The 13,360-nt window shown below is 33.8% G+C and overlaps 3 protein-coding genes across 12 annotated transcripts; 2 read left to right on the forward strand and 1 right to left on the reverse strand.

Moving 5' to 3' along the window:
- Window positions 1-195: 195 nt before the first annotated feature.
- LOC101218501 lies at window positions 196-1,825 on the forward strand. 2 transcript variants are annotated; one of them, XM_031881052.1, is made up of 3 exons: window positions 196-438; window positions 550-638; window positions 1,440-1,825. In XM_031881052.1, the coding sequence occupies exons 1-3, from the start codon at window positions 262-264 to the stop codon at window positions 1,597-1,599; spliced, it is 426 nt and encodes a 141-aa protein (XP_031736912.1). In that variant the 5' UTR covers window positions 196-261; the 3' UTR covers window positions 1,600-1,825. The 2 variants fall into 2 exon arrangements, with proteins under 2 accessions (XP_031736912.1, XP_004152455.2); XM_004152407.3 differs by having other exon boundaries at window positions 1,446-1,825.
- Window positions 1,826-2,576: 751 nt separating this feature from the next.
- Window positions 2,577-7,379, reverse strand: LOC101218739 (anaphase-promoting complex subunit 8). Its single transcript, XM_004152408.3, has 4 exons — window positions 7,123-7,379; window positions 6,237-6,543; window positions 3,312-4,562; window positions 2,577-3,217 (listed from the first exon to the last, which is right to left on the reverse strand). Exons 1-4 carry the CDS (start codon window positions 7,206-7,208, stop codon window positions 3,128-3,130), a joined length of 1,734 nt encoding a protein of 577 aa, XP_004152456.1. The 5' UTR covers window positions 7,209-7,379; the 3' UTR covers window positions 2,577-3,127.
- A 1,565-nt stretch (window positions 7,380-8,944) lies between these two features.
- Window positions 8,945-12,685, forward strand: LOC101218969 (pentatricopeptide repeat-containing protein At1g74900, mitochondrial). 9 transcript variants are annotated; one of them, XM_031880092.1, is made up of 4 exons: window positions 8,945-11,187; window positions 11,279-11,350; window positions 12,269-12,339; window positions 12,438-12,685. In XM_031880092.1, the coding sequence occupies exon 1, from the start codon at window positions 9,051-9,053 to the stop codon at window positions 10,557-10,559; it is 1,509 nt and encodes a 502-aa protein (XP_031735952.1). In that variant the 5' UTR covers window positions 8,945-9,050; the 3' UTR covers window positions 10,560-11,187; window positions 11,279-11,350; window positions 12,269-12,339; window positions 12,438-12,685. The 9 variants fall into 9 exon arrangements, with proteins under 9 accessions (XP_031735952.1, XP_011651373.1, XP_011651386.1 ...); XM_011653071.2 differs by lacking the exons at window positions 12,269-12,339; window positions 12,438-12,685 and adding an exon at window positions 11,647-12,141 and having other exon boundaries at window positions 8,945-10,764; window positions 11,095-11,187; XM_011653084.2 differs by lacking the exons at window positions 12,269-12,339; window positions 12,438-12,685 and adding an exon at window positions 11,647-12,141 and having other exon boundaries at window positions 8,945-10,764; window positions 11,104-11,187.
- The last annotated feature ends 675 nt before the right edge of the window (window positions 12,686-13,360 follow it).

Genomic DNA, 13,360 nt, shown 5'->3' on the forward strand with positions numbered 1-13,360 from the left:
ATATATATATATATATATATTCAACCTTTTTTCTTTTTCTTTTTTTTTATTTTAGTTAAATTATAGAAGCTTTGAAAAAATTTATTCGTGCTCTTGAAATTCAAAGATAATTAAATCATCTATATATATATATATATTATCACAAAACAAATTACTAACTTCAAATGAACACAAGAAGGTACCTTACGATCCCGTGGCCGCAACTCAAACATTTGTCCACTTGTCTGTTAATAATTGGCCGAATGGGCAGTAAAAAGCCGCATGCATTTTTTTATTGGGCAAATAAAAAATATATATATATATAATCCCGAAATTCTCATCTTCTTCCCCCCACAAACTCTCCGATTCAGCCGCGTCTCAGCCTCTTCGATCCGCTTCCTCCGCCGATATTCATCAATGGCTCCGTCCTCCAACCTTAGTCGATGGCTGAGGCCTGAGGTAATTAACAATCATTCAGATCTGTCCTCTAATTTTTCTCCGGTTCTGTTTTGTTATTGATTGATCTTCTTTTCCATGCCGTCTAATCATTTCGATCAATTCCATTTTTAGGTTTACCCTCTTTTCGCGGCGGTAGGAGTGGCCGTCGGAATCTGTGGATTTCAGTTAATCCGTAACATCTGCATCAATCCTGAAGTCAGGTCTCTCCTTCTTTCTCTAAACTTTAACTTTTCATTTGTGTTTTTAAGTTCGATTTTTTTTTTTTTTTTTTTTTTTTTTTTTTTTTTGTGGTTTAATCTGCATATTCTCGTGGTATAAATTTATTATGATTGCAGTTTTGAGGATGAGTAATACTAAGTTTTGAATATAAACCTACCTCTGACCCTTTGCTATCCCTGTGATTAGTTCCAATAGGATGAGTATAGATAATTTGTTCGATTATAATGCATGCTTACTATAAACCAGTGCTTAAATTAATGGATTTAACCAGTCGAATTGTCGATTGCTGTGGCATAGTAACTGCAAAGAATCTTAGGGTTTTTTTTCTTGTAGTTTTTTGCTAACATAGACAGTAGACCTGGCCAAGAAGATATGTCAAGGTGCAAAATTGTTATGAAACTAGTTTCAAATCCCAAACAAACGAAAACGTAAATTACCAAACTCTGCTTGTTGAATTTGACTAGAAATCTGAAAAACCTTATTTTGGTAACCATTTAGTTTTTTGTTTTTAGCTTTTGAAAATTAAACCTACAAACATCTCTGCACCTCTAATTTTCTTGTTTTAAAAAATCAAGCCTTGTTTTTTAAATTTAGCGAAGTATTCAACACAAATTATGAAATTTTTTGAAATATACTTAATTTTAAAAAATAGTGAGGGGTTGTATCACTGTGTGCCCTTGTCAAAAGGGATCGATTGGCTTTGATTGAAATGGGGTATGTTTTGTTTCCTTCATTAAGAGTTCTGTAAACTGATTAGTACATCGTTTTTCTAATCATTCGAGAATCAGAGTTACCAAGGAGAATAGGGCTGCTGGAGTGTTGGATAACTTTGCTGAGGGAGAGAAGTATTCTGAACATTTCCTGAGGAAATTCGTACGCAACAAGTCCCCAGAAATTATGCCATCAATCAACAACTTTTTCACTGACCCAAATCGAAACTAAGAAGGCTATGAATGAATTACACATTAGATTGGATGTAGATTTGAATTTGAATTTGAATTGTTGGTGGGTTGGTGGCTGTAAAAGTTTAAACTATGCTCTGCTTTTACGTTTGCTTTTATTGTTCATTTGAGAAAGTTTGAAAAACAATGGATCGATAAAAAATAAACCATTCTGATCCAAAATTTAATTTCAGATATCATGAAATTCTGACTTTCATCTTTGCACATTTTGATGGATATGCGCTTTATGTTATAACTGTGAAATGGAGCTCTAGAATTTTGGACTTTTTGAGAATATTACTATGATATATTTGTAAAACTATGTGTTTAGATTGATTTTCTGAATGTTTATAAACATTTTTATCGATCAGTTATCAATTAAATGAAATTTGATGAACTGAGGAATCTATCAATCAACATAGTCTCTATACTATGATATCTACTATATCTGCTTGTTAGTTCATAATTATCTCCACTAACCCAACTTTCAAGTTATGTGGAAGTCTGTAGTCAGTCTGTTTGATCTATCAATATTCACTCGTAATTCCAAATTGTATGGGGCAAGATTAAAAGATTCTTGTTGCATCATCATTTTATTTGTTTTGTTAATTTTATATCGAACGTATTTTAATACAAGGATGAGGTTACACTATTGTATATAAATTTGCAAGAATATATGTTTAATTTTCAATGGTAATCTGGAAAGTCTGACGATTATCGTACGCAAGCCAAAATCTACAATTGAAGAATTGCGCATATGTCACAGATCTTGTTATCATTACCAAGACCTTGAACAGTTATGATAAAAAGAAAAAGATACTAAACAATATGTAAGCAATCTCAATAGCAATCAAATTGCGTTTGTAAAATACTTAGGTAAACATAATAAGAAAATAATAAACAACTATGTTTACAATTGAGGTCCATTACTGTTAATCTATCAAATAATAGATTAACTCAAAATTTAGAGCATGAGACTTACCCAATAGATCTACTTGTTACCATTCCAAAAAAATCAATAATTCAATTGCACATCTACAATTATTGAACTAATATACGAAGAGGGGAAAAAGGACCAGAAACGTGATTAGAGAACTGATTCCTAACGTTACCTATGGCACCATTTTATCTCAATGTGCATAAATTGCGCTACTTCTATTGCACATTGAAATGAGAACAAAAAATTGATGTTTCAAATAATTAGAACGGTTTCTAGATTCAGACTACAGAAATTAATAGACAATGATACAACAGAAAACTGATTGCACAAAGGCAAGAAATGCTCTTTCTACTGAGCATTTCAGAATGAACAGCCAACCTAAGGTGGAGTGAGAGAGAGTAAGAGCAATACAATTGAATAAAACATTGAATAGTTGAAGACACCAAACCTTGATGCTGGAACTTCAAAAAAATGAAGATCGCTGGGCCAAACACGTCGCAGTATATATTGTTTGATATGGACCGACCTGTATTTGTTTCCAAATATTGGAAAAAGATGTTAGAAAATCAGGTGTTGCAATGAAGGAAAGTTAGGGAGGGAAGAGCTCAACATCCATTGATGGAAAGCTAGACTGTGCTATTCTCATTCCCCTCAGTAAATTCTTAGCCGTTTCCTTCTCCTGCAAAAAGAGAATGGTTGTTGAGTGAGACTCGAATTACAAGTTATCCAAGAAAGAGTTTAACCATCAAACACGCAAAACCAATAATACTCACTGGACCAGTGTAATCCAGAAGCCGTGTACAATATATTTCTGCTTCATCGAATTTCTTTTGTGCTTTATAGTATGTAGCAAGAAAAAGTAGAGCTTCAACCATGTTTGGTCCTTCCCTCTCTTCAGCTTCCATTCTTTCTAGATCTTTTTTGTAATAGAATGCTGCCTCTTCAGACTGTCCCAATTCAGAATGCAGTTTAGCCAATTGGTGAAGAGCAATTGCTTCTCTATCGTTACAATTTGCAGCTCTTCTGTAACACTTGATTGCATCCTCCAGCATTCGTAGCTGTTCGCTTTCGTAACACTGAGCCATGGCAATCCACAATCTGGAATCGTTTGGCTGCAAAAATACAGATTTCTTGAAGTAATGGAGAGCATAAAAAGGCATGCCCATCATTTCATAAGCTTGCCCTAACCCATACCAAGCTCGATAATCACATGAATTTATATCTACAGCCCGTCGATAGGCATCAATGGCAGCAGGAATGTTCTTCATCTCCACAAATTCATGTCCCATCAGAGTCCAAGCAGATAAATAATTTTTGTTTAATTTGAGTGCCCTTCTGAAATACACAACTGACTTTTCGTGCTGCCCCTTCAAACTGTAGTAATTTCCAATAATGCAGCAAGATTCAGGTCTATATTTATCTGTCATGAAAACTCTATGAGCAAGATAGCTCAATGCAGAGAAGCATTCTTTTGCATAGAGCACATTCGAGTACATATCCATGTCTTCCACCCGATATGGATCATTCCTAAGAAGTTCTTCAAATATTGCTTCAACTTGATCAAACTCTCTCAAACTATATTGGGCTTTTGCAATTTGAGCTTGTATGTAATTACTAAAACTAAAAGTACCTTGTAAGTTCTCATATTTAACCAAGGATTCATTATGCATCCTAAGTTCTTGGTAAGCACTGGCAAGAAAAAAGTCCTTCATCCAATGGTTATTGAGATTAAGGCTGTTCAATATGTCAATTGTAGTGCACAAGGATTGCAGCTCTGACCACGCACTCCAGTTCCAAGGATAGCTGTTCACCGACTCCACAAGAGCTGTACGAGCAAGATTTTCACTGCCTTTTTGTTTGAGTACGAGTCCATACAAATACAGTCCAAAGGGGTCAATCATGCCATTTTTTCTAAGGGTTGATAATTCCCTTTCCAGTGAAACCAGCTCTTGATTTACAGCATCGCTTTTACCCAATGATCCTTCAAGTTCTACTACCTCTTCTTCTTTCCGCTTCTCACCAGCCTACACGAAGCAAGATGTTAGTTTTCAGCTTGGGCATGGGGATTTCAAGTTGACGAAAAAGAGAACCACAAAGTGAAGGAAGAAAAAAAAATACATAGATGTGAATTATATAGAACATTGAACCAAGCAACATCAAAACATTCATCATAAAATAGAAGATGAGCATTGAACTTTATCTGCCATAACGAATAGCAGTACTTAAATACAGAAAAGAATTTCATCAATCTCCCCTCACCTCGTTTTTCCAAAAAGATGATTTCTTTTAATGTGATTCAGACGAAAGCCATGAATACCTATAATGATAAAAATAACAACTGAAGGCAAGTTAAGGGAGTACTCTCGATTTCAAGTTAATTCCTTGAAATTTACTGCTTTTCATTTTTTTTAAAAAAGTTCCAAAGAAATTTCTACATGTGTTTCTAATTGGCCTTCATTTTTATCATCAAATACATAAATTGAGCCACTGGACTGAACAAAAGGAAAATATCAGTATTAGTAGTCATTGTACTCAAATAGTTCGTGTAGAAAGCATATCTAACATAAGTCATCTTTCCCACCCACAATCTTCAAATTTCATTTCTAGAATTAAATCAAATAAGTTGTTTCACTTTTCATGTATCAATTTCCTTGATGATTCTATATTAATATTAACAATCATGGACAATGAAACAATAAGAACACGTTCAATGAGTCAATGACAGGTTTAGAATGTCTCTTCTCCAACAAATCCCAAAGAGACATTGAACCTCACACTAAGGACCATGGTCTTTGGTAAAGTGCTCAGAACACTCACAAGTAACAATCTATTTATGTGCAATGCGTTTAATCTGAAAATCTAGGTGAAGCCTCAAACGCAAAATAACATGGGAAAGATCACTATTACTTAATTGACATTGAGAGGTTAAATATATGATTTTTTAAAATCAAAATAACCACTTACCCTCTCATAACTAAAGATCCCAATGTAACGTATCTGTATTCTAGACTTTGGTTGCTTAGATGAATATGTTATTTGACCATTTTATTTCTGATTGGGAATCTGAATTTATGAACACACTCAAGGAATTCCAATAACATTACAGTTAAGCTTCACCTCAAATATCCTTGTCTATAACTTGGAACATACCATGATTGTTATTCTAACTTGTAACGTGGAAACTCATAATCGTTAAGTTCTCCTTATACTATCAAACTACAGTCTTTTCAGTTTGAAATCTTGAAAACATACGACCTTGAAAGGTTAAAATGGCACGAAAGGAAAATGTTTCGGATAGATCTCATCATTAAGCATATAGAATATGGATATTAGAAAAAAGTAACAAATCTTTCGTTTACTATTTTTCTATGAAAAGCTATACCTACGTATGTATAGAAATAGAATATGCAAGGCATTCCCAACACTTCTTTCAGGTAAAGAAACATTCTCTACATTTCTTCACTTGATTTCAAAGTTATCAACTAAACTGAACCAAAAAACTAGCCAATCGGTTAACAGAACAAAATTTAAACATGTAGTGGATATAATGACAACTGAACATGTAAGGACTGATGCCATGCAATCGAGTAAACTAGCCCTTAGCCTATCTTATCCATCCAGTCTGTTTAACTTATGACAATATATAACAAAAACTTTAAATCAAAAAGAAAATTTATAGGTGGTAAGGATCAACGAACCAGATAAAGAGCGTACAGCCGCAAGAACACGGATTTCTTTCCATTTTGCTCTCGAAGAACATGAGCAGCCCTCTTGTATTCACGGCAATCAAAGTATGATTTGGCCAGAAGGTAAAAATCACCATCCACAACCTCGTCCTCCTCCATCACTGGCGTAGAAACATAAGACATGCCAGCAATTGGGGTCGAACTACCCTCATTTGAATGAAATCTTCGACGAATACTTGAACTTCCACGTTGAAACCTGGTGTTTGAAGGTGTGAACTTAGCTGGATCTTGCTCGATACCCACCAATTGCTCTGCTGCCCTGTTGAGCCAAATACATGTCAAAACTTCAATGAGATCTTTTAGCCATACAACAAATATACGGAGAATATTAATTGTTACAATAGCTTGCAGATTGTCCAGAAACGAGATACCAAGACTAGAACTCTGATCAATTACAACGGATGCAGTTTAAAGTTCAACATACATTAAGTATACGTCGATTCAAAATCACCAATTCCCCCACTCCCGCTGCTTCCTAAGAAACCATGAAACACTAACATCTAAAGTTTAAAAAAATCCACACCCAATATCAAAACCAATCCCATCAACCACGACTTGAACTCTGACCAATTACAACGGCCGGAATTCGAATTTCAACATAGAACAAAGCAAACAAATACACGGTTCAAAACCACCAATTCCTCCATTTCCGCTACTTTTTCATAAACCCACGTAACACTAACATCCAAAACTTCAATAAAACCCCTACCCAATATCAAAATTAATCACATCAACCACAACTCAAGCAGTTGAAGCGAGATTAAGCACAAAAAACAGATCGGAAACATCAAGACAGAGAGTGAGAGAGAGAGAAAATTTAGGGCTATGAGAAGTGAACCATTTAGAAGCAGAGTAAAGACAACGATCACTGAGCTGACGAATTGCAGTACGAAGCTCGTGTCTACAATTATCTTTGGAAGTCATTGAATCTATGGTATGGCGCCCTTGTTGAGCTGTTCTTTGTTTGAAACTCAAACTTCAAATATTAGGGGGGTGTTGCTTTGCTAACATACGCCCTTGCTGTTTGTTTCGTTTCGCCCCACCACAATCGGAGGCTCCGCCTCCTGCCTGCCCGCCCGCCCAAACTTTTAAATCAATCAAATAACAAATTTACAACTTCAAAATTCTTCTATATCGGCTCTTTCCATGTTTGTGTATTCTCTTTTCTTTTCTCTTTCTTTCTTTTGCTTTCTTTACATTTATGGCCCAAACTACATCAAAGCCCACTTACTCATTAAAGCCCAACCATCAAATTGTAATTACTATTTTAGAAATAATAACTAATAATATAACAATATTTTTAAAAAATTACAAATATAGTAAAATTATCGTTGATACACTTGTATTGCGAATAGACTTCGTATAGTCTATCAATGATAGATTTATATCATTGATAAAATTTGACTATCATTGATAAAATTTAACAAATTTTGCTACATGTGCAAATTTTTTTAAATGTTACTGTATACTTAATTATTTTGAATCTAATTGTTAAATTTGTAACTATATTTTCTGATAATTGTACGATTGACTCAATTTCTCAAAGCCCAGTAGTTCTTTAAGTGGATATTATTTCAAATGATAGTTGGAAATGTAACAATCATATTCAAAATAATTTAGTATATATCAACATTTAAAAAATTTGTTAATATAACAAATTCTATTAATGATATAGACCAGTATTTGCAATAAATTTTGATAAACTTTGGTATATTTTCAATATTGTTAAAACGTTACATATTTGATTATTTTGAATATAATGGTTATATTTGCAACTATCTCTTGTTTTAATTTTAATAGAAAATAATAACTTGTATTTCAAGTAGTATTAATATAGTTGCTTAATAATAGTTTGAATCAGTCAACTATTGTATTATGACTCAAACACCGTGTGAGCTATGGTAATATGCTCACCTGGTTGAAGTGTGGACCAAATATTTTTAGCTTATGCAATGAAGATTATCGAAACAAAATATCCATTATTTGTTGCTACAATCCATACTAACACTTGTCGCTTATTGCTACTTTTGCCAACATTCATTATCGTTGTTTTTCATTCATTTTAACCCTGGCTAATTTGGTTACTCACCCATTTCAATGGAAAAATAAAATTATAAAACATAGTTAGTTGATTCCTTGATTTTCAACCTCATTTGTTGATTATCAATCTAACTTATTGACAACATTTATTTATAGCTGCTCTATGGTTTTCACAGTCACATAAAAAATTGTGCTTCTCGTTTTTCTCGAAAGAGATGTATCATGATTTAAAATCACATTTGTAGACAACATAAAATATGAAGATTTGACTCACATAATTATACATGGCTCCCAATTAAATAAAAGAGTTTGTTGCATAACCTAGAAGTTACATAGAAGAGAAACAAATATTGAAAATTGACGAAGGAGAAAAAATAAACTATAGCTTCGAATGAGCATCGAGAAGTAAATCACAACGTACATTTTGTTACGTCGATTTGATAATTTCAACCCCAAATCATATATGTTTTTAAAAGCGGGGTTAAATTTAATTTATGATTTAAAACATAAACTACAATTATATGCTTTATTTGTATAAAAAATTTGATTTGTTTTAGTGTATAGTTCGATAGTTATTGAAAAATATTGGTAAAAATTCCATTTAGAAAAACCCTGGAAGGGTTAAAATTATTTTGTTTGGGCAGAAAGAAAATAGGAGGGAAAATCAAGAGGAAGAGGGAAAAAGAAGATGTTTCGATCAGCGGCAAAAGCACCACCATTTTCGCTATGCTTCGAAGAAAAATCAATCGAAGAGTAACCAAGACGAAGACGAATACTGTTTTTCTCCATCTTTCCCCACCATTACATAGATTCTTCCTCTCATGTCCCAACTTCATTACCCAATCTACCTCCGCCCTAGACACCGCCGCCGCCGCTACGGATATCGCCACTCTTGTCCTCGAATCCGACCCTAAAAGCTTGAGGGGATCCCTCCATGGATTACAACTTCAATTTACCCCTGAACTTGTCGACAAGGTTCTCAAGCGCCTATGGTTCCATGGACCGAAAGCGCTGCAATTTTTCAAACACCTTGAGTACCATCCATCTTATGCCCATTCTGCATCTTCCTTCGACCACGCCATCGACATTGCAGGTCGTATGCGTGACTACAAGACCGTATGGGCTCTAGTAGCTCGAATGCGAGCTCGCCGGATTGGACCCAGTTCAAAAACCTTCGCAATCATAGCTGAGAGGTTCGTAGCCGCTGGAAAACCTGATAGAGCGATCAAGGTTTTCTTGTCGATGCGGGAGCATGGGTGTCCTCAGGATCTGCATTCGTTTAACACCATTCTCGACATTCTCTGTAAGTCAAAACGTGTAGAAATGGCTTATAACAATCTGTTCAAGGTTTTGAGAGGAAAATTTAAGGCTGATGTTGTTAGTTATAACATAATTGCAAATGGATGGTGTTTGATTAAGCGTACACCCAAAGCGTTGGAGGTTTTGAAGGAGATGGTGGAAAGAGGTTTAACTCCAACTATTACTACTTACAATATACTTTTAAAAGGGTATTTTAGAGCTGGTCAGCTTAAGGAAGCTTGGGAGTTCTTTTTGCAAATGAAAGAGAGGGAAGTTGAAATTGATGTTGTTACTTATACTACTATGGTTCATGGGTTTGGTGTTGTGGGTGAAATTAAAAGGGCTCGAAAGGTTTTCAATGAAATGGTTGGTGAAGGGATTCTTCCTTCAACAGCAACTTACAATGCTATGATACAGGTTCTGTGTAAGAAAGATAGTGTGGAGAATGCAGTATTGATGTTTGAGGAGATGGTAAAGAAGGGTTATGTGCCGAATTTGACCACTTATAACGTGGTTATAAGAGGATTGTTTCATGCAGGGAATATGGATAAGGCTATGGAGTTTATTGAGAGGATGAAAACTGATGGGTGTGAACCAAATGTTCAGACATATAACGTTGCTATTCGGTACTTTTGTGATGCTGGTGACGTTGAAAAGGGGTTGAGTATGTTTGAGAAGATGGGGCAGGGGAGCTTACCAAATTTGGATACGTATAATGTTTTGATTAGTGCAATGTTTGTGAGGAAGAAGTCTGAAGATTTAGTGGTTGCTGGGAAGCTGTTGCTTGAGATGGTTGATAGAGGATTCATTCCTAGGAAGTTCACTTTCAATCGAGTTCTCAACGGGCTTTTGCTGACGGGTAATCAAGCTTTTGCAAAGGAGATTTTGAGACTACAGAGCAAATGTGGCCGTCTTCCTCGCCAATTTAAGTTATGAAGCTAGCATCGATTATAAATGATGGTGTGAGTTTCAGTGCCTTCATTTGACCTTGTTGTGCAGCTGGCACTTCAGAACCAGTTCCATTCTATCTGAATACGTCAAACAAGATTTTGAACTATATTTATGGATCTGTAAGTGTTTGAATCGTTTATGGATGGGCAAGTTACTCTCCTTGATCCCCTGGTTAAGAGGTAGAATGAAGGTGATATCTTGAAGTCTTCTATCATGGTCTGTTTGGTAACCATTAGTTTTTGGTTTTTGAAAATCAAGTCTATTTTTTTTTTTTCAATTTATTAGCATGGTTTGCAAATTTATCAAGCAAAAAAGTTGAATTTTTAGCCCAATTAAAAAGAAAGAAACAAAATTTTAAAGTTTAAAAAACTGACTTGGTTTCTGAAAGCATAGGTAATAAGTAGATTACAGAGCTAGTAATTTAGAGGTGAAATTAGTGTTTGTGGGCTTAATTTTCAAAAACTAAAAATAAAAACCAAATGGTTACAAAAAGGGCTCAACAATGCATTTCCTCTTTTAGAGATTTCAGGTGTAGAGTACAAAGCAGCAGATATAAGTGGTCACTGGAGTTCATTTGTTTCAAGTTGGCTTGCTAGTTACTAGCTCATATCAGGTCTATATCAGTTTTGATGTTAAAATATGCTTAATTTGATTAATTAACCATAAGTTATAATCATTTGACCTCAAAATATTTTCCTTGACAGATATCCATACTGATAATGTTGGAAACTTTCAGAAGCAGAACAGTCGAATGCCACAGTCTTCACATAAAACATGTAAGATTTCATGGACATATGCTAATGTTAATATAAAACACTTGTATATTAAGTTGGATTTTATAAGGTCCTGTTTGATCATTATTTTATTTGTGGTTTTCTGTTTTTGAAACGTAAGCTAAGAAACACCACTTCCACCCTTTTGTCTTTTTGCTTTTCTACTTATTCTTGATCTGGTTATACAATCTATGGACCAAATCTTGAATGAATCTTGATCAAGAAAGATCGTTTGTATTTTTACGAAATAGAATATAGAAATTGAAATATTTACCAGTAAATTTTTTTTGTGTTTTCAGCATCCACAGTGACTCTTGCCTATAAATAAAAAGACATACTTTGTCACATCTCCCATTTTTAGAAATTTGATGGCACTTTGAGAGCAGAGTTCTTATTGCCATCCGTAAGCTAAATGCCACCAAATTTATCCAGGAACACAACACCATTGACTTGACAAGGCTTGGTTGTATTCTGGTTTCGTAAGGGTTAAAAAAAAGTGTTTTCAAGCCCTTAGAAATTCAATTTAAACCACCCCAATTATAATAACTAAGGTTATTGCTCTGTTGATGGTTTGGAGTGGGAAATTAATGTATAGTTTTACTGATTCCGTTTGGGTTTATGGCTGTAATTAAGTCCTTTGATATTGTATTTATTAGAAATCTAAAGCTGTCTGGTTTCTAATTTGATCTTTAGACTGAATAACTATGATGAGCGGCAAAGCATTTCGAAGATTCAAACTATGATCTACACGTTAGAGTCTTAGTGTAATAGTTATCCAGTTTTATCCTTTTCTTGCAATGCTGAGTTAGGGGTATCTTAGTGTTTTTTGCTTTGATTGATGGTGTGTTATTTAAAGCTTCTTGAACCTTTTGCAATTCATATCTGGTAAGATCATTCTATCTTACAAGTTACAACTTGTAGGTTGATAAATTCTAGTCTTGGAAGTTTTGATCTTAAAGCAATTCGCATCTCAGCTAAATCTTACCAAATAGGTTTGGAAATTTTAATGTATCCAAATGGTTTCTGCTCGAATTTCATTAAGGTTCTAGATCTTAACAATTTTTAAGGGAGATTTTCTTCTATCATGCAGGAGGTTTGTTGACATCATGATGAAAGATGGGAATGCTGCTTGACAATATAATGAAAAGTTTCCTAAAGAAAAAAAACAGTACAATGAAAAGTCCTTTAAAACATGTAAGAATAATTGTTTTTTAAAAACTAAAAACAAATGTTTGCATAAAGATAGACCAATAATTGCCTCCATATAATGACTAGTGGACTTGGTGTAATACATATGCTTTTCACTTCAAATTATTTGCTGAGTTTTGTTTGAGTATACATTTCAAATTTACAATATTTCTTTGGTTCGTTTTTTAGTTTAGCGACTATGGGATGAGAAATCGAACTTTGACCTTTTGCTATTCGTTGAATTTATACTTTCATCGACTCTCTCTTGCATTTAATTAAATGTTGAATGTAAATTTATATATAGAATGAGTCGTATTAAAGTGATTATATATCACATTTGGTATAAAGTGGAGTACCCTTAACGCAACTCATACAAAGTAAATATTGTATTTTTGTTAGTATCTAATAAGTTGTCTTTTATACAATATTTGTGAATTATGAAGCATATGTACCAAACAAAATTAATAAGATTTTGATAAAAACCAATGCCAAAGCCTTTTTCTCAAACGTGTGAAGTTATTTGATGGTTGGTTTGTGTATTAATTGAAGTTAAAATTATGCAAAACATGATTATTGTTGAAATCACCTGTTATTTTTGCAATTTTAAAAATATTTGACATGAGTTATATTATCACAATTTTATTTTTGTTGTTTTTGTACATTAATCTTTTATCTAAATACCCAAAATGGCAATATATTGTAAAGGGTAAGTAAAACTAAAAGAATATATCTAAACTATATAGATTGTTTGAAAAGTATTATAATTATTATCCAAACTATACACATATTTTAATTACTATAAAGGATCGTTATAAACTATATCAA

The sequence above is a fragment of the Cucumis sativus genome, chromosome 1, assembly GCF_000004075.3.
Source record: "Cucumis sativus cultivar 9930 chromosome 1, Cucumber_9930_V3, whole genome shotgun sequence".
Classification (NCBI taxonomy): domain Eukaryota; kingdom Viridiplantae; phylum Streptophyta; class Magnoliopsida; order Cucurbitales; family Cucurbitaceae; genus Cucumis; species Cucumis sativus.

What these genes read in the sequence shown, in the direction of transcription:
- LOC101218501 (XM_031881052.1), top strand. Translation starts at nt 262, where the DNA reads ATGCATTTTTTTATTGGGCAAATAAAAAATATATATATATATAATCCC. An exon ending in GTCGATGGCTGAGGCCTGAG is followed by an intron (nt 439 to 549) that starts GTAATTAACAAT and finishes TTCCATTTTTAG; the next exon opens with GTTTACCCTCTTTTCGCGGC. An exon ending in TGCATCAATCCTGAAGTCAG is followed by an intron (nt 639 to 1,439) that starts GTCTCTCCTTCT and finishes TAATCATTCGAG; the next exon opens with AATCAGAGTTACCAAGGAGA.
- LOC101218739 (XM_004152408.3), bottom strand. Translation starts at nt 7,208, where the DNA reads ATGACTTCCAAAGATAATTGTAGACACGAGCTTCGTACTGCAATTCGT. An exon ending in GGCTGTACGCTCTTTATCTG is followed by an intron (nt 4,563 to 6,236) that starts GTTCGTTGATCC and finishes TGCTTCGTGTAG; the next exon opens with GCTGGTGAGAAGCGGAAAGA. An exon ending in TTCTGGATTACACTGGTCCA is followed by an intron (nt 3,218 to 3,311) that starts GTGAGTATTATT and finishes CTCTTTTTGCAG; the next exon opens with GAGAAGGAAACGGCTAAGAA.
- LOC101218969 (XM_031880092.1), top strand. Translation starts at nt 9,051, where the DNA reads ATGCTTCGAAGAAAAATCAATCGAAGAGTAACCAAGACGAAGACGAAT.